General features: G+C 41.8%; 1 protein-coding gene across 2 annotated transcripts in view; it reads left to right on the forward strand.

The window, feature by feature from the left end:
- Nucleotides 1-22861, forward strand: part of LOC132881691 (von Willebrand factor A domain-containing protein 5A-like) — an 80733-nt gene that overhangs the window by 14292 nt on the left and 43580 nt on the right. For both annotated transcript variants that reach the window (XM_060914453.1, XM_060914452.1), the window contains exons 3-10: nucleotides 5590-5792; nucleotides 6598-6820; nucleotides 7017-7183; nucleotides 8494-8608; nucleotides 9861-10036; nucleotides 10133-10221; nucleotides 10383-10527; nucleotides 10894-10973. In XM_060914453.1, the coding sequence (XP_060770436.1) occupies nucleotides 5590-5792; nucleotides 6598-6820; nucleotides 7017-7183; nucleotides 8494-8608; nucleotides 9861-10036; nucleotides 10133-10221; nucleotides 10383-10527; nucleotides 10894-10973 (1198 nt within the window). The remainder of the gene's footprint in view (nucleotides 1-5589; nucleotides 5793-6597; nucleotides 6821-7016; nucleotides 7184-8493; nucleotides 8609-9860; nucleotides 10037-10132; nucleotides 10222-10382; nucleotides 10528-10893; nucleotides 10974-22861) is intronic.

The raw sequence follows: 22861 nt of genomic DNA on the forward strand, positions 1-22861 counted from the left end.
AATGCCTTGTGATCCCTGGAGACAGCACAATTAGATCTAGAAGCTAATGGAACAAGAGAATTAGCTTTGGACGCTAATGAGCCAAAAGACATTAACCATAGGCTAATTTCACCAACTTGTACAGTACTGAATCAACTGAAACCTTGATAAGGTCAAAATGTGTGTTAAGGAGATTTAGGATATTAGTGAAAGGAATAAGAAGAAAACAACATGCACAGCCTAACAATTGAAACAAATGATATTAAACAAAATGAAACAATTCAACACGCTGAGTGTTTTCAGTGTGACAGATAAACAGTTCATGAGTTAAAGTTCACACTACTTCATAAAACTAATTCCTAGACTAGTTTAATTATGATTATGATTATGTTGATTATTATGACCAAGTCCAAAAATGCCAGTCTTACTCAAACATTCTTCAGCAAGATGTGGAGAGATATTCGCTGTGGGGAAGTTTCTGTAGAAGGCGGAGAGAACTTTCTGGTCCGACGGAGCACTCGGGTCCGACGTGGTGAAAAGAGGATTCTTGGTCCGAACTTCAGCGTTCGTGAGGAAAAGTCTCTGATCAGAAATAATCTGCACAGTGCTGTTTAGAAGGAATCTGATTGCTGGATTAAAACTGCATTTGAACGGCAGTCGTGACGTCACTTTAATACGAATGCCGGCTGTAACTCAGGTTGAGTTTAAAGATCGCGCTATTCTGGATTTTTACCTTGGCCAGAGGTGAACACAGAACGCGCTGGATGATAGATCTTTGCAAAGTGAGATGTTCCCGGGTTTGCCTGCAAATGTGAGCGGTCTCTTTATTGTCTGTTGGAATTGAAGTCCACAGAGCCAGAGATGAGGAGTTGAGCGTTTGTTCCATTATTTATCTCTTCATGGCGGACGTGGTGATAATCCCACCCCCGGCGTGACGTATGTCAATGCGGAAGTTGGCTGGGAGTTGTAGTTCTTAGACACAAAATGGCGGCATGATACCTACATTGTTTACATAGGTTTATATGACCAGTGACATGAAACAAAGTTCAGTTACACAAATTGAAACGTGGCGATTTTCTATGCTATGGAAAGTCCGCACTATAATGACAGGCGTAATAACACCTTCTGCGCGCTTCGACAGCGCATTGGTGGATCTTAGCCTGCCTTAGCAGATAAACGGAATGCTCTGCTCCAATACAAGTCTCGGCCAACTAGACAAACAAAAGAACACCACCGACAGAGCAGGTCAAATGCACAAAGAACAACTAGGAAATGTGCAAAAGATTACTGGGACTCACTCTGTTCACAGATTGAAACAGCTTGTGACTTAGGGGACTTACGAGGCATGTGTTCTGCAATAAAGATGATTATCGGGCTTGCCTCTCAGACTCTCTGTGTCCTACAAAGGAAAGATGGTACTGTACAACTATAACTGACAAATCTGAAAAGCTTGCTCGATGGATCAAGCAGTTGTATGGCGGGAACAGCATGGAGTTGTATGGCGGGAACAGCAAAGTAGACATTTCCAGTATAGAAGATATCTGTGACTTACCAATAATGCAACACCTGGATGAAGAACCTTCTCTGGACAAGACCACTAGAACAATACTTAAGCTGAAGAACAACAAAACTGCTGGTGAGGATGGAATACCTGGTATCTCGATACTAGCTAAACACATTCATCGACTGATTCTGCTTTGCTGGTCTACAAAGTCTGTCCCACAGGACTTCAAGGATGCAAAAATAACCACACTCTATAAACAGAAGGGGAGACTGCAACAAGTATCGAGGCATCTCTCTCCAGAGTGTCACTGGGAAACTGATGGCTCGTATGCTCCTGACTCGTCTGCAATTACTGGCTGAGAGAATCTATCCAGAATCTCGGTGTGGCTTTCGTTCAGGAAGATCTACTGCTGACATGATTTTCTGTGTGAGACAACTACAAGAGAAATTATGAGAACAATGTCATCCTCTTCATATAGCCTTTGTAGACCTTACCAAAACCTTCGATCTTGTTGACAGAAACACCCTTGTCTTAGTCTTGAAAAAGGCTGGATGTCTGGAAACACTTCTTGCTTTGATCAAGGCATTTCATGAAGGCATGCATGGAAAGGTCCAATATGAGGGTGATATCTCTGATAGATTCCCCATCAACCGGGGAGTTAAACAAGGATGTGTACTTGCTCCCACACTATTCAGCATATACTTTAATTTGTTTTCAGGCAAGCTTACAAGAATATTGACAAATCGATGGGTGTCTCTGTTCTCATTCAAGATGATGGCAACTTCTCACTCTCCTGCTATAAGACGAGATCTAGAGTTCAAGAGGTGGTCATAAGGGAGCTTCTCTATACTGACGATGTGGCTCTGTGTGCATCATTTGCCGACCATCTACAAGAACTCCTGAATTGTTTCTCCAAGGCCTGCAAGAACTTTGGGCTGACAATCAGTCTTAAGAAAACTGTGACTCTGTCCCAGTCTGCTGATGAGTATCACTTTCAGATTGAAGACCCGGTGCTGGAAAATATTGACAAGTTCAGATATCTTGGCTCAGCTATAGATAAAAGCGTGTCATTGGAGACTGAGATCTCATCTAGGTTGGGATATGCCGTGACAACCTTTTGGCCATCTAACTGACCATGTTTGGAGAAACGAACATCTTACCATCACCACTAAAGTCAGAGTCTGTGAGGCATGTGTTTTGAGTGTGCTACTCTACAGAGCTGAATCTTGGCCCACATATCGCCCTCAAGAATCACGCCTAAGTGCCTTTCATACAAGATCCCTGAGGTCCATCTTTGGAGTTTCCTGGGAGGATAGAATGACCTAACAAAAGTGTTTTGGCTCACAAAGTCTGAGCCATTGTCATCTAAGCTGAAATTTATGTGGCTGCGTTGGGCTGGCCATGTCAGCAGAATGCCTAAAGATCGGCTGCCTCATGTGGTACTTCACAGTGCACTATAGGAAGGCACATGACCTGTTGGTCACCCAAGATTCAGATTTAAGGATGTGCTCAAGAGAGATCTAAAGGACTTTGGCATCAATCCAGATTCTTGGACACAGCTCTCACAGAGCTCTCATGTATGGCGCTCCAGTCTAATTTCTGGAAGGAAGAAGGATCATGCTGATAACCTGGAAAAACTCAAGAGACGTCGCTGATGCTCATCTTCCACGGAGTGATGATTTAAACAACATTGTTGGTTATGACAGATGCCTGCCTGAACCTGAGCTAGCCTTGCTCCTTTGCCATAGAAAAACATGTTTTGATGAATATTTATAGTATTGACCTTTGACCTAGGTCAGTATTAGGTCACATATTTTCAATGGCCTATATCTCAAAAACAGAGCAAGATAAGGCCATAGTTACTATTAACCATGAATAGAAAGTCATATATGGACTTTCTTTTGGTACCAAAAAATTTGACCTGGAGTGACCTCGAAAGGTCAGATTGGTGACACCCCCCCCCCCCCCCCCCATCCATATTTTCAAAGGCCTGTATCTCATACTCTGCTAGATAGGTCCATGGTTACTATTAATCATGAATAGGAACTCCTATGGACTTTCTTTTGGCACCAAAAAAAATGTTTGATGTAGAGTGGCCTTGAAAGGTCAAATCAATGACCTGCATATTTTCAATGGCTTGTAATGATGCGAGATAGGCCCATAGTTACTATTGATCATGAATTGGAAGTCATATATGGGCTTTCATTTGGGAACATTGGTTTTGCCCTGGAGTGACCTTGACAGGTCAGATCAATGATCTGCATGTTTTTCACTGGCCTGCATCAAGAAATTGGTGAAAGATAGGAATTTAGTTAATATTATTAACATGGAAGTATTGTATCCTTTTCCCTTTGTCATCAGATTCCAGACAAGTGGCCTAATTTCTCTGTCTGTGACCTTGACCTTTGTCCCAAGGCCTCAGGTGTGGAAATAAGATACCACTGTGCCCTTGGCACAGTATCTCTAGTTTTAGATAGTTGTTACCAAATCAGCTTTCGCTCACTCTGCGGTCCATTCTGTCAGATATTACACATAATAATAAACAGAGATATTTACTGTTGGTTGTCTGACTTTATATGGTTGGACATCAGTATACAGATGTTACACTTTTATTACTGACATGAAAGGGGAATAACAAAGAACTGGTCAAAGTAGGAAAATGAAGTATACAATGGACTACAATAATGAAAGATTTTTGCTGTTCTTTATGTATAATTAACTTAAATTTCATCCACTTTTTTTTAACATTTGGCTATTGTCCACCTTGTTTTCTATTGGTTTACAAGGTAGAGGTTTCTGAATTAAAAGGTCAAAGTTTACTAGCATATAGTTGATGCAGGGTAAAAGTAGCCACTAACAGAGGTGTATCTTTCATCTTCAGTGACTTTTTGTCAATTTTATTTATATTTACATCTGGCCACTTTTATCATTTTGCCATAGCAACAAATAGTGGTCAAACTTTATTAAAGCTAAGTAAAGGCTGAAGCATAGATGTTGGAAGCTCTGGGGGTCTCTGTCGCCAAAAAAATCCATTGTGGTTAATACATTTTAAAGATCTGACTAAATGAAAATGAACGTGGACACAAGCACAAACCCAAATAAATTTAAATTTGTGTGGTGATCTGTGAAAACCTTTAACCTGGTTACTTTTTCTCAGTTACTGCTTACTGTTCTGAAAACTACAGGCATTTATCTTTTACAACATTACTCTTTTGCACAAATCTCAACCAGAAGTAAAAATATAGCATTTTAAAGTTCTCCAAAAGGAAAAAAGTAGATGCTTAACATTCAAAGACTTAACACATTTATGACATAATCTACTTCTGGAAAAACATCATTAATGACCAGTTTTATAAAATGACCATTTTACAGTAGGAAATGCTGGCACAGTAGTGTAGTGGTTAGCACTGTCGCCTCGCAGCAAGAAGGTTTGAGCCCAGCAGCCAATGGGGGATCTTTCTGTGTGGAGTTTGCATGTTCTCCCCATGTTTGCATGGGTTTCTTCTGGGTGCTCCAGTTTCCTCCACAGTTCAAAGACATGCAGTTAGGATAACATGAGGTGGCCTTGGGCTTAAGTGCCCTTGAACAAGGCACCTAACCCCCAACTGCTCCATGGGCACTGTAGCATGGCTACAGCTCTGGGTATGTGTGTGTGCTCATTGCTCACGTGTGTATGCATTTGTTCACTGCTTCAGATGGGTTAAATGCAGAGAGGTGGGGTAGTGTACGTGTGATAAATAAAGTTGTTGTTCTTGATGAGCTGTATCGTAAACATGCGTCTGTCTCATCACCTGAGGTAAAAATCACTTACTTTGACTTACTGGATCCAGGTGATTCCTCTTCTGCATTGTTGGCTGATTTTTTTTTTTCATGTCATGTTAATCATTTAAATGATTTAAAACTTTGTCATCTGTACAATCATTTTAAAACTGTCATCTGTACAGAGCACTTGATGATGTGACACAGGTACATTGTGGACATGTTGACAAGCATTATAAACTTTTAAACTGGGTATTTTCACACCTGCTATAGAAACCCTTTCAGGAAAAACTCCAAATGTGATATAACCTGTAACTCCTGCCACCTTTTGTTTGTTTCTTGCTCAGTTCCCCTGAAGCACATTGAGGTGGATCTGCAAGTTCAGGGGCATGTAGCGACAGTGACCTCCACCCTGCAGTATGTAAATGAGGAAAAGCAACCCCTGGAGGCTGTGTTTGTCTTCCCCATGCCTTCAGGAGCTGCTGTCTGTCAATTCAGTGCCAAGATTGCAGACCAGGAGATAGTGGCTGAGGTGCAGGAGAAACAGGAGGTGAGTAAAACGATCAACATCTGACACCTGCTGAAAGTCCTGACCTGTTCAGTGTTTAATCACAGTACACCTCTCACAACAAAGTGGAACATTTGCACACTTTGTTTCTGAACATAAAGTGAGTATCTTTGCTAAAGTTATTTAGACATATATCTGATAAATATAGATCATTTTGTTACGATGCGGACGGCATGGTGGTGTAGTGGTTAGCACTGTTGCCTCACAGCAAGAAGGTTCTGGGTTCAAGCCCAGTGGCCTATGGGGGGGCCTTTCTATGTGGAGTTTGCATGTTCTCCCTGTGTCTGTGTGAGTTTCCTCCAGGTGCTCTGGTTTCCCCCACAGTTCAGACATGCGGTTAAGTTCACATGGGGTGGGCTTGGGCTGAAGTGCCCTTGAGCAGGGTACCTAACCCCTAACTGCTCCCCGGGCGCTGTAGTATGGCTGCCCACTGCTGTGTGTGTGTGTGTGTGTGTGTGTGTGTGTGTGTTCACTGCTTCAGCTAGGTTAAATGCAGAGGATGAATTTCACTGTGCTTGAGTGTGCATGTGACAAAGGCAGCTTCTTGATATGGAGCAGTTATAATAACTGATGCTAAGCTTTCCTGAAAGTGATAAAATAATGACCTTACCTGCAGTATCCTTTAGACAATTTAACAGGAATGTCAGTGCCACCATAAACTGTTGGCTACACAAGTCATTAACTGTCTTCTGAGTTTCATTAAGTAGGCAGCATGCTTGTAAGCCTCCTTTAGCCTCTTCATCACATAGCAAAAGAATGTGACCTGAACACACGTATTTTGTGTCAGGCGCGAGAGCAGTATGACGATGCCCTGAGTTCAGGTGAACAGGCTTTTCTGCTGGAGGAGAGTGAGGAGTCTGTGGACGTGTTCAAGCTGAGTGTGGGCTCTCTGCCCCCGGGCCAGAGTGCCGCCATCACCTTCACTTTCGTCACCGAGCTGAGTGTGCAGGCTGACCATTCACTGCAATTCTGCCTGCCAGCAGTGCTCAACCCCCGCTATACACCAGCTGGTATTAAACGCACATGCGTGCACACACACAAAAACATCCACCAGCACATGCTTTACTGTCCCATACTAAAGACACATTATTGAAGACTCTGTCACATCACAATGTGAGGAATCCTGCTGATCAATCATGCACCCAGGTAAATGCATAATCCATCAGGTAAATAAATCCTATAATTTGTTTTCTGTTATATTTTCAGGTACAGGTGGTGGTATAGTATCAGAGATAACATCAAGTTCCACTGGCATTCCCTACTCTCTCTCTTTTACTGCACACATAAGCTCTCCAAACCCCATCACCAAAGTGGAGTCCAAATGTGCTCTCGAGCCTCTGATGTTCCTCAACACAGACCACACAAAGGCAAAGGTGTGTGTGTGTGTGTGTGTGTGTGTGTGTGTGTGTGTGTGAGAGAGAGATTAAATAGCATGTAATTGTCCATATAGTGCAGCAAAGTTTAGAGGTGTAATGATTAACTGAAAAAGAAAGCTGATACAGGGTTTTTTTTTTTTTTTTTACTTTATTCAGTGATTTAGCATTGGGTGTATTAGGCAAACAAATACAGGCATCCATCACATTTATTTTCCATGAGTACAGCCCTGTCAATAACTGCAGGCAGCCAGTGATTTTGCAACCTATAAATGCTCCATCGCCGGCTACTAGTGGGTTTTTGTTTTTTTCTTTTTTCTATTCCTTCATTCATTTATTCATTCCAAAAAATGAAACTTTTTCCTTGTGTTTTTATGTGACATGCTTTGTTGGTTTTTATTCACTAAGAAAAGTGATCTTTTTAGTCTGCAAGAATCCTGTTTGTGCTATGAAACCGACCACTGTTTACTAGTATTTGTATCAGTACTACACATGCAAGTTAGATTTACACTTCATAAAAGTGAAGTCTGTTGATTCATATATTTTGTTGTCAGTAAAAATCACATAGTTTGAGATCTTTGTCATTAATGAAGTACAAAGTTAATAGACAACTAAAAGGTGCAGTTTGTTAGCTTTTATTTAAATTAAGAATTACAATTGAATAAAAGTTTCAGGAACATTTTTGCTTTAAGTGTTTAATAGTAGTATAAATACATAAATCATATTAAGAACAATTTACATTGACTCAAGTTTTAACTCAAGTTCCTCATTTAAAAGATTTGGTCTCTTTAGTTCTGATAGTTAAAGTTTACTAAATATTTCAATTTTATTAGATCTCTTTATTTTCTTTGTTGTTGTTCTAATCATGAAGCAGCTCTTCTTAGGGTTGCCTATTGAAGCCTCAGCCCCTGCAGAATTTTGACGATGGTTGAAACCTTCACAATAATAATTGAATATTCAAGAATTAATCCAGGGGCCAATATGGATTATTTTGCATATATTGGCACCACCCAAGGTTTTATGCATATATTGGTACCACCCAAACAATTTTGGTATTTTTATCTTCCCTCTAGTTCACATTAAGACATGATAACCCTACCTACTGAGTAGCTTTATAGGATTTATTACTCCATAAACTTAACCAATCCCATATAATGGGTGGTTACAAACAGAAATCTCCTTGTTTGAAGTTTAACACATCTAGAAATTATTTTTCAAAACAAATGCTTGTTTAAGCATTATATACATCATACTTTATATATAGTTTGTTTTGCTTGTTTTAAATCAGACCTGTGTGTATGTGCGTTTAGGTAAGCCTTTGTGCAGGTCATATGTTTGACCGAGATGTTGAGCTGTATCTATATTATCAGAATCCCCATCAGCTCACTGCTATAGTGGAGGCTGGAGCGCCTGCGGCAAAACCAGGTACAATTTAAACTGTTTAAAGAAACAAAAACATGTTTTTCAGAATGTCACACATCCTTTTGTCAAATAAAACACTTATTTAAACAAACATTACATTAATGGCATATAACAGATGCTCTTATCCAGAGCAATGTATAACATACCCAGAGCAGCCTGGGGAGCAGTTGGGGGTTAGGTGCCTTGCTCAAGGGCACTTCAGCCATTCCTGCTGGTCCAGGGAATCAAACTGGTAGCCTTTTGGTCCTAAAGCTGCTTCTCTAACCATTAGGCCATGGCTTCCTACCAAACAAACTAATCCTGGAGCATATTTTGAAATTTTCTATTAAAAGTAGACTGCGTTTCAGATTTTTCAAGTTTAGGTCATAAAAAGAATTTTCCCTAACACCCAGTTATTTTTGTTTAGTGGACTGAAAGTTACTAAATTCAAATCACAGACTTCCAGTTTTATGAAGTTTTTTTTTTTTTTTTTTTTTTTTAATATAGAACAATTAATGGATTTGGGGCCAAGTGGCCCTAAATTCTCTGCTATTTTTTCCTGCTTCAGCATGACCCAATTCAAGATACTACATCATGCATCACGTGGTGGGCTTTCCCTGTTTGTGCAGGCACTGTGGGATACAAATTTGAAACAGGAGAGAAAAATGGAGAACGTGAGTGAGCGAATGAAACGTGAAAGACCGACAGTAACGGAAAGCGAGAAGACGTTATGTTGTGAAGGAAAGGAAATGCAGGACCAAACTAATAAATATCAGTGGTCAGCGAGCACCTCAGTGTGATCAGCTGTTCGTTTAGCAACAGAATGATGTAACTGTCAGTGCACGGTCAAGGTAAACCTGTAGATGGCAGTGATGCAATACTGTGGATGTCAGCTGCCATAAAACCCAAAAGATGATGATGATAAACCTGCACATGCATGCATGGACTTCCTTTGTCTGCTTGACTGAACAAAGTGAATGATCTCATGCACATTATATGCTTGAGAATCCCCTCAAATTAAATAACTTCCCAGTCACAGAATGGCCTGTTTTTTTGTGAGATATTACAGAAATAAACATACATCACAATGACCAAATTTCAGAGGCAACTAAATTTCACCGAGTTTATGAAATTGAAAGGCTGTCTAGCTTTAAAACAAGAACAAAAGTTTATAACATTTGTAATCTCATTTGAATTGTGCACATTTAAGAAATTGGAAATACCATTTTTTTTGTCGTCTTTTCATTACACTTCTGTTCATTTCTCTTTCTTTTAGGAACTCTCATGGGAGACCCTGTGGTCATGGTCAGTTTTTATCCAGAGTTTCCTGAGTCAGTGATGTCCTCTATGTTATCGTGTGGAGAGTTTGTATTTGTTATGGACAGATCTGGCAGTATGGGCTGCGACATGTATCATGGACCAGGTGCACAAGAACGCATTGTGTGTGCCAGGGTAAGACTCAACACTTAACTGAATTGTAACACTTTTTTTTTCATATGAATTTAAGTTGAATGAAAAAAAATACTATGTGAATAATGATGTGTTTAGGACACTCTGCTCCTGTTGCTGAAGAGTCTCCCCGTGGATTGTTACTTCAACATCTATGGCTTTGGCTCTCACTATGAGTCCTTCTTTCCGTAAGTAACCCTCACCTGAGCCAGTGAATATGTAGTATTTCTGTCACCCAGCTCATTAATGAGTCACAAGCATGGATGAAATGAGATGAAACAAAACAGAGCTGGTTAGATGTGATGAGTCACAGCTTTGCTGTATTTGCTGTGTGTTTCTTTGTCTTTAGTAAAAGTGTCCAGTACAGCCAGGACACTATGGAGCAGGCTGTGAAGAAGGTAAAGGAAATGGAAGCAGACATGGGGGGCACAGAGATTCTACAACCTCTGGAACACATTTACAAACAGCCGTGCATCCCCAACCACCCAAGACAGGTAACATGATTCTTTATGCAAAGCTGCAGTGATTTATGAATGCCAGTCAGTGTCATTTTTATGTTTAGAATTCCCTGTTTAGATTTATATCTCTAGTTAAGGCCAGTAGATCACTACTATACCATACTCTCTCCAAAGTCCCATGCTTAATTATTTTAAGGGCACTCTTTCTACATTCTTAAGCTTTTTGAGGGTTATTTAAGGGTTCATTGAATAATTATGTTCTTAATTAAATGTTAGAAGTACTATTATGGGGTTCCTCCAGAGTGGGACAAACATGTAAGGATCAGGATTTTTTGCAAAAGACTGTTGCTCAGCTTTAGTCATTTTTCCCCCCTGGATGTTCAATTTGTGCTCTCTTTTCAGGTGTTCATATTCACAGATGGTGAAGTAGAAAACACCAAGGATGTGCTTCACTGTGTCAGGAGCAATGCTAATTTCCACAGGCATGTGCTCTTTAAAGCTTAAAACATTTGTGCTGTATACAGTTTTCTGTAAAACTGAGTATACACAATAGCTAACTGAGAGGTACAAATATTTTATTATTTTGGGAGAATTGGCATTACATTTTTAGAATTGCACAAAAGAGCAACCTGGTTTAAACAGCAATTCCCTAAAGTTGACCAGATGTAAAAGAGGAAAATGTAGCATATCATGACACTGAGTTTAATCCATTCCAATTAGTCAGAAGGTGTTCATTCATTTTGTATTATGCCATAAAGTAATGCCAGACCAATCAAAGGTATGCACCAATCAGCCATAACATTAAAACTACTGATGGGTGAAGTGAATATTAATTTTCTCATTGCAGTGGCACCTATCAAGGGGTGGGGTATATTAGGCAGCAAGTGAACAGGCAGTTTTCGAAGTTGATGTGTTGGAAGCAGGAGAAATGGACAACTGTGCAACTTTGGCAAGAGCCTGACTGCCTCAGTCAGAGCATATCTAAAACGGCAGATCGTGTGGGGTGTTCCTGGTGTGCAGTGGTTAGTACCTACAAAAAGTGGTCCAAGGAAGGGCAACTGGTGAACTAGCAATGGGGTCATGGGCACCCAAGGCTCAGTGATGCATGTCAGGAGTGAAGGCTAGCCCGTCTGTTTGATCCCACAGAAGTACCGTAGCAGAAATTGCTGAAAAAGTTAATGCTGCTTATGATAAAAAGGGGTCAGAACACACAGCGTTGTGTTTCGGGCTGCATAGTTGCAGATCGTTCAGCGTGCCCACTGACCTTGATCTACTGCCGAAAGCGCCTACAACAAATGCACGAGCATCAGAACTGGATCATGGAGCAATGGAAGAAGGTGGCTGGTCTGACGAATTACATTTTCTTTTACATCATGTGGATGGCTGGGAACATGTGTGTTGCCTACCTGGGGAAGAGATGGCAAAAGGATGTACTATGGGGGAAAAAGGCAAGCCAGTGGAGGCAGTGTGATGCTCTGGCCAATGTTCTGCTGCGAAACCTTGGGTGTTTTGATGGTACAAGGGGGACCTACACAATATTAGAAAGGTAGTTTGGATGTTTGCTGATGGGTTTACAACCCCAATTTCAAAGCAGTTGGGATGCTGTGAAAAACGTGAATAAAAACAGAATACGATTTATTTAATTTGCAAATCATGGAAAACCTATATTTCACTGAAAATGGTACAAAGACAACACATCAAATGTTGAAATGGAAGTGATTTTTTTTTTTAAATATATGCTCATTTTTAAACTTGATGCCAGCAACATGTTTCAAAGAAATTGGGACAGGGGTATGTTTACCAATACAGTAGTGCTTGAAAGTTTGTGAACCCTTTAGAATTTTCTATATTTCTGCATACAGTAAATATGACCTAAAACATCATCACCTTTTCACACAAGTCCTAAAAGTAGATAAAGAGAACACAGTTAAACAAATGAGACAAAAATATTATACTTGGTAATTTATTTATTGAGGGAAATGATCCAATATTACATATCTGTGAGTGGCAAAAGTATGTTAAACTTTGCTTTCAGTATCTGGTGTGACCCCCTTGTGCAGCAATAACTGCAACTAAACATTTCTGGTAACTGTTGATCAGTCCTGCACACCGTCTTGGAGGAATTTTAGCCCATTCCTCCATATTGAACAGCTTCAACTCTGGGATGTTGGTGGGTTTCCTCACATGAACTGCTCACTTCAGGTCCTTCGACAACATTTTGATTGGATTAAGGTCAGGACTTTGACTTGGCCATTCCAAAACATTAACTTTATTCTTCTTTAACCATTCTTTGGTAGAACGACTTGTGTGCTTAGGGTCGTTGTCTTGTTGCATGACCCACCTTCTTTTGAGATTCAGTTGATGAACAGATGACCTGACATTTTCCTTTAGAATTTGCTGGTATAATTCAGAATTCATTGTTCCATCAATGATGGCAAGCCGTCCTGGCCCAGATGCAGCAAAACGGGTCCAAACCATGATACTACCACCACCATGTTTCACAGATGGGATAAGGTTCTTATACTGGAATGCAGTGTTTTCCTTTCTCCAAACATAATGCTTCTCATTTAAACCAAAAAGTTCTATTTTGGTCTCATCCGTCCACAAAACATTTTTCCAATAGCCTTCTGGCTTGTCCACGTGCTCTTTAGCAAACTGCAGATGAGCAGCAATGTTCTTTTTGGAGAGCAGTGGCTTTCTCCTTGCAACCCTGCCATGCGCACCATTGTTGTTCAGTGTTCTCCTGATGATGGATTCATTAACATTAGCCAATGTGAGAGAGGCCTTCAGTTGCTTAGAAGTTACCCTGGGGTCCTTTGGGACCTCGCTGACTATCACACGCCTTGCTCTTGGAGTGATCTTTGTTGGTCGACCACTCCTGGGGAGGGTAACAATGGTCTTGAATTTCCTCCGTTTGTACACGATCTGTCTGACTGTGGATTGGTGGAGTCCAAACTCTTGAGAGATGGTTTTGTAACCTTTTCCAGCCTAATGAGCATCAACAATGCTTTTTCTGAGGTCCTCAGAAATCTCCTTTGTTCATGCCATGATACACTTCCACAAACTCACACCTGATTGTCATCCCATTAATTGAAATGTGGCGCACCCAAAATAGGTGACCACAGGTCTTTAAGTGTATTACTACTTTTGTTTAGTATTTCATATTTCTCAACTATTATTACTTTAGAACGGCCTAGTGCCTAGTAGGAACATAAGCGCGTGACACAGGTGCCGCAGTTGCGTCTGGGTTGCTAAGGGGACGGACTACCGCTCAGCCCTCAGATGCACTTTGGATGAAGTATGTGAAAGCAGCAGCCTGTGTCATCTCGTCATTTTATCCACCTGTTTTACAGGTTAGTACTGGGTAAAACCCCCCGTCATTGTTCTAGTGCCTGTAACTCATGACTGTTTGTTTGATAATTTGTTTTTGTGTGATTTCGAACTCTAAATATAGAAGTTATATTAGAAAGTTTCCCATTGTATGAAGCGGCTAGCTGAGGTAAACGTTCAGCCGCCGTCTCACGAGCTATCCGTGGCGGTAAACTAAAGTGCCTCAGACTGTTAGCTGCCGTCTACGAGCTAGCTGGATTCCTTGAGATCCTATTCATTTATATAGTGAACTGCTAACTTAGCATTGTGAGCTCCCGAACACTGTTGACACTTTTTAGACACTGTTATTTCACGAAGTTTCATGGGTATAAATACGTTCACCCACTGCTTGTATGAAATGGATAATATACAATGTTTTTTGAGTATAAATAAGTTAAGACACACTGGAGATAAGATGCATAATCTAACGAAGTTTCAAGAGTATAAATAGATAAATACACACTGGTTATAAGACATGATTATTTTAATAAGTTAAACGAGGATAGAGGATTAAATATGCTGATGTATGGAATGCTATATTGTAAAGTATGGACACGGAATACAGTTTTGATATACAGTTAGCCTGTAGCAATGAATGTAAATACTGAGATATGACACTGAAATGAATAGTTTTCATCTTGAATAATTGATTGAGTATAAAGTATGTAACTGTAATCACTTGGATACATTAATATTGTCATTTGATAAGTAAGTTTGAATGGTTGAATGTTCTAATCTTTGTGTTAGTCCTTGCTATGAAATGGAATTCTATCCAGTATGACTGTTCAGCCAGTTGGTTTATTAGGCAGCTACATGTAGCCTGTATTTAAAGAAATGAAGACCAAGTTTAATTCAGCCATATTATCGCTTGTGTAAAGGTGACTGTGAATGTATGTTTGGAATACATGAGCATGTTTAATGAGTGCTGACAATATGAATGTATTGAACATGTTTGGTGATAAACCACACGTATAAGAGATTATTGCACATTGATATTCTAACATGATTGGAAGTAAATAAAAGATGCACTTTGGATGAAGTATGTGAAAGCAGCAGCCTGTGTCATCTCGTCATTTTATCCACCTGTTTTACAGGTACATTATCTTTATTACTGCTGGTGCCACTCTTGGGACCCGTAATAGAAAACACCTGACTCTAATTTCACCTTCAAATTAACTGCTAATCCTAGAGGTTCACATACTTTTGCCACTCATAGATATGTAATATTGGATCATTTTCCTCAATAAATAAATGACCAAGTATAATATTTTTGTCTCATTTGTTTAACTTGGTTCTCTTTATCTACTTTTAGGACTTGTGTGAAAATCTGATGATGCTTTAGGTCATATTTATGCAGAAATATAGAAAATTCTAAAGGGTTCACAAACTTTCAAGCACCACTGTATGTTACATCACCTCTACTTTTAACAAGACACTGTAAATGTGTGGGAATTGAGGAGACCAATTGCTTTAGTTTTGAAAGAGAAATGTTGTCCCATTCTTGCCTGATATGCAATTTCAGTTACTTGACAGTTCAGTCTCTCCTTTATTGTATTTTGTGTGTCATAATACACCAAATATTTTAAATGGGAGACAGGTCTGGACTGCAGGCAGGCCAGTTTAGCACTCGGACTCTCTTACTACAGACCCATGCAGTTTTAATATGTGCAGAATGTCGTTTGGTATTGTCTTGCTGAAAGAAGGAAGACCTTCCCTGAAAAAGATTTTGTCTGGATGGCAGTATATTTCTCTGAAACGTGTATATAATTTCAGCATTTATGGTGCCTTCCCAGATGTGCAAGCTACCTACCCGTGTCATGTACACTAATGCACCCTCATACCATCACAGATGCTGGCTTTTGAACTGTGCACTGATGATAAGTTGGATGGCCCCTCTCCTCTTTAGCCTGGAGGATGTGGTGTCCATGATTTCCAAAAAGAATTTCAGATTTCGATTTATCAGACCACAGGACAATTTTCTACTTCGCCTCAGTCCATCGTAAATTAGCTTGGGCCCAGAGAAGGCTGTATTGTTTCTGGATATTGTTTATATATAGTTTTACCTTGCATTTGTGGATACAGTAATGAACTGTGTTCACAGACAATGGTTTTCGGAAATGTACCTGGGCCTATGCAGTGATTTTCCACTACAGAATCCTGTCTGTTTTTAATTCACTGTTGCCTAAGGGCTTGAAGATCACATTACATTACATTACATTAATGGCATTTAGCAGATTCTGTTCTCCAGAGTGATGTACAACATACCCAGAGCAGCCTGGGGAGCAGTTGGGGGTTAGGTGCCTTGCTCAAGGGTACTTTAGCCATTCCTGCTGGTCCAGGGAATCACACCAGCAACCACAACCATCCATTGTTGGTTTTTGGCCTTGCCCCTTGCAGACAGAGATTTCTCTGGATTCACTGAATCTTTTAATGATATGTACTGTAGATTATGTAAAATTGCAAAGAATTGCTTACCTCGCTGAGGAACATTATTCTTCAATTGTTGCTCTGTTTGTCTTTCACAGAGTGGTGAACTGCTTCCCATCTTTACTTCTTAGCGATTCAACCTCTCTGGGATGTTCTTTTTATACCCAATCATGTTACTGACTTGTTGCCAATTTACTTAATTAGGTGGTTTGTTGTTGTTGTGTTTTTTTTTTTTTTTTAATAAACATTACACAGTTGTTTCCAGTCTTTTGTTGCCCCGTCCTGACTTATTTTTTAAACAAGTCACTGGCACTAAATTCAAAATGAGCATATATTAAAAAAAAAAAAAACTACAAACATCCTGTTTCAACATTTGATATGTTTGTACTATTTTCAGTGAAATATACTGTAGGGTTTCCTTGACTTGCAAGTCATAGCATTCTATTTTTATTTACATTTTGTACAACGTCCTAACTTTTTTTTGGAAATGGGGTTGTATTATTGTAGTGCTGTGACAGTAGTACTTGGTCTCTGTTGTCCTCTCCCCAGTTGTATGTGCATGTCGGCATCCTCCAGTTTCATTCATTTTTGCTGCATGTGCGAGTTCAGGAGTTACCTTTTGTCGAGAAACAACTTAAGTAAAAACTCAACAGTGACTTGTATGGCAGAAGCAAATATTATTCAGCCCTAACAATAAATTTATTTAAAAAGAGGAACACATTGTTTTATAACAAAGTTGTAGCAATTCCTGATGTGGGTGGAGCACAGAAGCACGGCAGGCGAGAGTTGTTGGTCACACACAAACACTTTTTATTTTTCTTATTTCAGCTTTTCAGCACTCATTCACTCACTCAACATGCACACATGCGTTGTGGTCGGGAGGGAACCCCTTTTCTCTGCTCTCTCCCTCCTTTTATGCTCCATCCCTGTAACTAACCCGCGTATACACACACACTGACAGCAGGTGGAATGACTTAGCCACTTACCTTCCCCAACCCCGCCCTCCATTCACAGACTGCTGCTTGGCCATGCCCCCGCTGCCACATACACCCCACCCCCCACCCTGACGGGACAGGAAGTCTGCCACCACCATCTGTGCCCCCGGCCTGTGGATCACCTTGAACTTAAATGGCTGGAGCACGAGATAGCAACGGGTGATCCGCACATTGGCATCCTTCATGCGGTGGAGCCACTGGAGGGGCGCGTGGTCCGAACAGAGAGTGAAAGGGCACCCCAGCAGGTAGTATCGGAGGGCAAGGACCACCCACTTGATGGCAAGACACTCCTTCTCAATTGTGCTGTACTTGCTTTCATGCATCGACAGTTTCCGGCTGATGTACAGCACGGGGCGCTGCTTGCCCTCCACCTCCTGGAACAAAACGGACCCCAGTCCTCTGTCCAATGCATCAGTCTGCAAAATAAAGGGGAGAGAGAAGTCAGGGGAGTGTAAAAGTGGCCCCCCACACAGTGCAGCTTTTACCTCAGAGAAGGCCTGTTGGCACTGCTCTGTCCACTGGACCGGATCTGGAGCCCCCTTTTTAGTGAGATCGGTTAGTGGGCTGGTGATGTCCGAATAATTGGGTAGAAACCTATGATAATAGCCAGCCAGCCCCAAGAACCGTCTCACCTCCTTTTTGGTCTTGGGCCTCAGGCAGGCCGCAATCACTGCAGTCTTGTTAATTTGGGGACGCGCCCAAGTGGAACCCCAGATACCGTATTTCCACCTGCCCAATTGCACACTTTTTTCAGGTTAGCTGTGAAGCCTGCTCGCCTCAGCGACTTTAGAATGGCCCTCAGGTGTTCCACTTGCCGTGGCCAATCATGGCTGTAGATTATTATATCCTCCAGATAGGTGGCTGCGTAGGCAGCAGGAGGGCAGAGGACCCTGTCCATAAGCCACTCGAACATAGCGGGTGCCCCAAACAACCCAAAAGGGAGTGTGACAAATTGGTGTAAATCAAACGGTGTGGAAAAGACCATTTTCTCTCTGGATAGAGGAGTCATGGGGATCTGCCAATATCCCTTTGTTAGATCCAGTGTCAAATAAAAGCGAGCAGCGCCTAACTGATCAAGCAACTCATCAATGCGAGGCATTGGGTATGCATCAAATTTAGACACTGCGTTGACCTTTCTATAGTCCACACAGAACCGGACAGGCCTGTCAATCTTGGGAACCAAGACCACTGGGCTGCTCCAGTCACTGTGGGACTCCTCGATTATGCCCATTTCGAGCATGGTCTTGAGTTCATCCCGAACCACCTTTTTCTTGTGTTTGGGCAAGTGGTAAGGGCGGCTATGCACTACCACCCCCGGGGACGTTTCGATGTGGTGTTCTATGAGGCGAGTATGACCAGGAAGGGATGAGAACACGTCAGAAAATTCCTTTTGCAACTTGGCCACCTCCGTGAGTTGGGCCGGCGAGAGGTGGTCTCCACAAGGGACCAGAGTGGTCCAAGATGTTATCTTTTTCACCTCTGGCCCCAGCTCTGCCTTCTCCGGGACTACCGATGCCAACGCCACGGGGACCCCCTCATTCCAGCGTTTTTAAAAGGTTGAGGTGGTAGATTTGCAATTCCCCACCCCTATCCGTTCACCTCACCTCATAGTCAATGTCCCTGACTCGTCGTGTGACCTCAAAGGGTCCTTGCCACTTGGCGACTAATTTGGAGCTTGACATGGGCAATAATACGAGCACTTTGTTTCCCGGTGTGAACTCTCTAAGGCGCGTACCCCTGTCATACAACCGGATTTGACGTTCTTGTGCCTGCCGCAAATTCTCCTGGGTTAGGTGCGTGAGGGTGTGGAGTTTTGCGCACAGGTCAGGAATGTACTGGATTTCATTCTTGCTAGGTGAAGGTCCCTCCTCCCAATTTTCCCATAGCACGTCCAGAATGCCATGCGGTTTACGCCCATATAATAATCCAAATGGAGAAAACTCCATGGAGGCTTGTGGGACCTCTTGTACTGCGAATAACAGGGGCTCGATCCATTTATCCTAATTACGCACATCTTCACTTACGAATTTCCAGATTATGTTCTTGAGTGTGTGGGTGCAATCAGTTAATTATTGATATTAAGTGATCAATCTCGTTAAATCAGTCTCATTAAATTTGAAGGTTAATAATTAAAATGAATCAATCCCATTGAATCATTTACTTTGACTCGTTTGAATTGAATCATACCATAGAATCAGTCTCATTTGGAGTGAATCATTCAGTGAATCGTTCAATGAATCATTTAGTGAATCACACCATTAATCCTGGTGCTTAATAATAAATTACCAAACAGCTAGATTATGGTATATTTCCAAATTATTACAATCACTTACCACATTACATAACTTTTATATGCACCCTTTTGAATTCGAAGGAGATTGGGGACTTCATATCGTTCACACAAATAAACACAGTTTGTTTAATAAATGAATTTATTATAACAAAGATAAAAAGAATAAATCAATATATACAAGCAATGAGGTGTGTGTATATACATGTGTGGTGTGTGTGTATGGCCTAGCTTGTTGCTAGCTAAAACAAAAGAATGTTATCTAAATAGAACAAAGGATTAGCTCTGTTGCTAATGTGTGCTTGTGTGTGTGTGTGTGGGACTTGACCATGTGTTTAGCCTCGTGTAGCTAACTACACGTGGTGGAGGCCTAGATTAGCCTTGTGTTGCTAGTGTATTTGTGAAAGGCCCTATGGCCTAGCTAAAGTGTGTGTTTGTTAGGCCTGGTGAGGCCTACTGAGCACGAGGTAGGCCTAGATTAGCTTTGTGTTGCTAAGCAGACAAAGGGAAGCTGTAGCTAAAGTTATCAGGCCTGTTGAGCACGTGTTTTCTCAGTAACAAAAAGATTCCACACTCATAACATTACCAAACTCACTGAAACCTTGATAAGGTCAAAATGTATGATAAAGAAATTAGTGTTAGTCAGAATAAGAGAGAGAGAAGGAGCATGCGCAGCCTATCTATTAAACAATTGAGAGAACATAGAACCAAAATAAATCAACACGCTGCGTGTCTAACAGTGTAACAGATAAACCTGGGTTTAAATTCACACTATTTCAAATAAAAGCAAATTCCTAAGACTATCCTAATTATGCCCAAATGCCAAAATCTTACTTAATCCTGCCTTTAGCAAGATGTGAAGAACTATTCGCCGGTGTAGTTTTGGGCCTCGCCGTGGGAGCACGTGAGCCGCTCGTGATGGAGGTGTAGAAAACTTTCGGGTCCAGCGGAGCACTTGGGTGGTTCCCGTGGAAAGCAGAGGATTCTTGGTCTGAACCTCAGCGTTCGTGAGGAAAAGTCTCTGATCAGAATCAGATGCACAGCGCTTTTGAGTTAAAAAGGATTCAATCGCTTCTTAACTTTTAACTGCCTGGGCTGCAGTCGTGACGTCACTTCTAACACAAATAAACCGGTTGTAACTCAGGTTGAGTTTAAAGATCGCGCGACTCTAGAGTTTACCTTTGCCAAGGGTAAGAAAGAAAATCGCGCTGAGTGATGGATCTTGCGAGAAAGAAGACGTCTTTTTGGGTGGAGAGCATCTCTTTATGCGTCTAGACTCGTTGAAGTCCGAACGCGAGAGACAAAGATGGAAGCGTTGTCCCATTGTTTTATGCTTCCTTGTATGATGACGTAGATGATCCCGCCCACGTGTGATGTAGGTCACACGGAGGTTGCCTGGGAATTGTAGTTCTGACACAAGATGGCGGCATGATACCTACAAGTGTTTGGTTAAATCGCTCTATGAAGCCATCCGTTTGTGGGTGATAGACACTGGTGCGGATATATTTAATCCCTAATAATGTCGCATGTCCCAGACCCGGTTAAATGTAACTGAATTGTCTTGGCCAGGCCTAACGGTCCCATCTGCATCTCATCATTGCTGAGGAGTGTGCTCCCATCACCCAATCAAGCATCCAGCCAGAGCAGGTCATGATATATTTTTTACCATATTAACATGCCATTGTGCGTCATGCCTGATGTAAAGACTCTCGTCTCTGCGAGCCTACCACACAGATTTAATACTTGTCATTTTTAGGGCATACCTAACAACGTGTTTTCTTTCTCTCCCCCCCGCCCCCCCATCTGTCCCTCTGAGTTACATATTGATCCTGGGATTGAGATGCTGGCCTCTTCTGCCCCTCGGACCTGCTTGATCCATCCTGGTGCCCTGTGTCTGGTCGGAGTTTTATCGCCCCACTCCTGTGAAGGACGGCCCCATGAGGACAGTTGAGGGTTATACCTGTTAAAACTGTTAATATTATAGTCAGGCTGTCTGTTGTTGCCCAAATGAGGATGGGTTCCCTTTTGAGTCTGGTTCCTCTCGAGGTTTCTTCCTCATGTCGTCTGAGGGAGTTTTTCCTTGCCACCGTCGCCACAGGCTTGCTCATTGGGGATAGATTAGGGATAAAATTAGCTCATGTTTTAAGTCGTTCAAATTCTGTAAAGCTGCTTTGCGACAATGTTTATTGTTAAAAGCGCTGTACAAATAAACTTGATTTGATTTGAATAACCCATACAGTTCACGCAATGTGCGTGACATAAACGAAGTGCCTTCATCTGTCAGGATTTCTTTCGGAATCCCAACCCAGGAGATAAGCAGAAGGGCGCTTCCATAATACTGCGTGCTGAGATATTGCGGAGAGGCACTGCTTCCGGATATTGCGTTGCATAGTCCACCAGAACTAAAATAAAGCGATATCCCCGTGCTGTCCGATCTAATGGCCCGACGAGATCCATCCCAATTCGCTCAAACGGGGTCTCGATTAGAGGAAGAGGGCACAGCGGCACTTTTGGAGTGGCCGCGGGATTTACTACTTGGCATTCACGGCACGCCGCACACCACCAATGGACATCCCCGCGAATCCCTGGCCAATAGAACCAGGCCATTATTCGGGCTAGTGTTTTATCTTGCCCTAAGTGTCCAGCCATGGGATTAAAGTGAGCCGCATGGAATATGAGTTCCCTATGACTCTTTGGAATTAACAATTGGGTTATTCGTTCACTAGTTTGAGTGTCCTGCGTCACTCGGTACAATCTATCTTTAATAATAGCAAAATAAGGGAAGGTCGGTGCTGCACTTGGCTGAAGAGTTTGACCATCGATTACTCTCACTTGGTCAAACGCATGCCGCAGAGTCTCGTCTTGCGACTGCTCTAACGGGAAATCCCCAAGGGAATCCCCGAGAGAGGGAGGAGGAGTGGGCTGCTCCTCACTCTGATGCAGTGCTGACATAGACGGCTCTGTGACAGCTTCTCCAGTCAATGCCACACCGGGATCTTCCTGTGACCTACTAGTGCAGGACCCACTATGTGTTAAATATTCCATCAGCTTTTTAAACCCTGACCAATCAGTACCCAAAATGAACGAGTGGGTGAGATGAGGACTAACCGCCGGCTTTACTCGATGCATTTGGCCCTGGAATAGAATACGGACAGACACTAAGGGATAATTGTGAACATCCCCGTGTGCACACAACACTTTCACCACTTGTGCTCTCCCCAATGCCTCACCTTGCACCAGGCGTTGGTGAATTGAGGTCTGATTACAACCGGAATCCACCAAAGCATGA

This window comes from Neoarius graeffei, chromosome 2, assembly GCF_027579695.1.
Source record: "Neoarius graeffei isolate fNeoGra1 chromosome 2, fNeoGra1.pri, whole genome shotgun sequence".
NCBI lineage: Eukaryota > Metazoa > Chordata > Actinopteri > Siluriformes > Ariidae > Neoarius > Neoarius graeffei.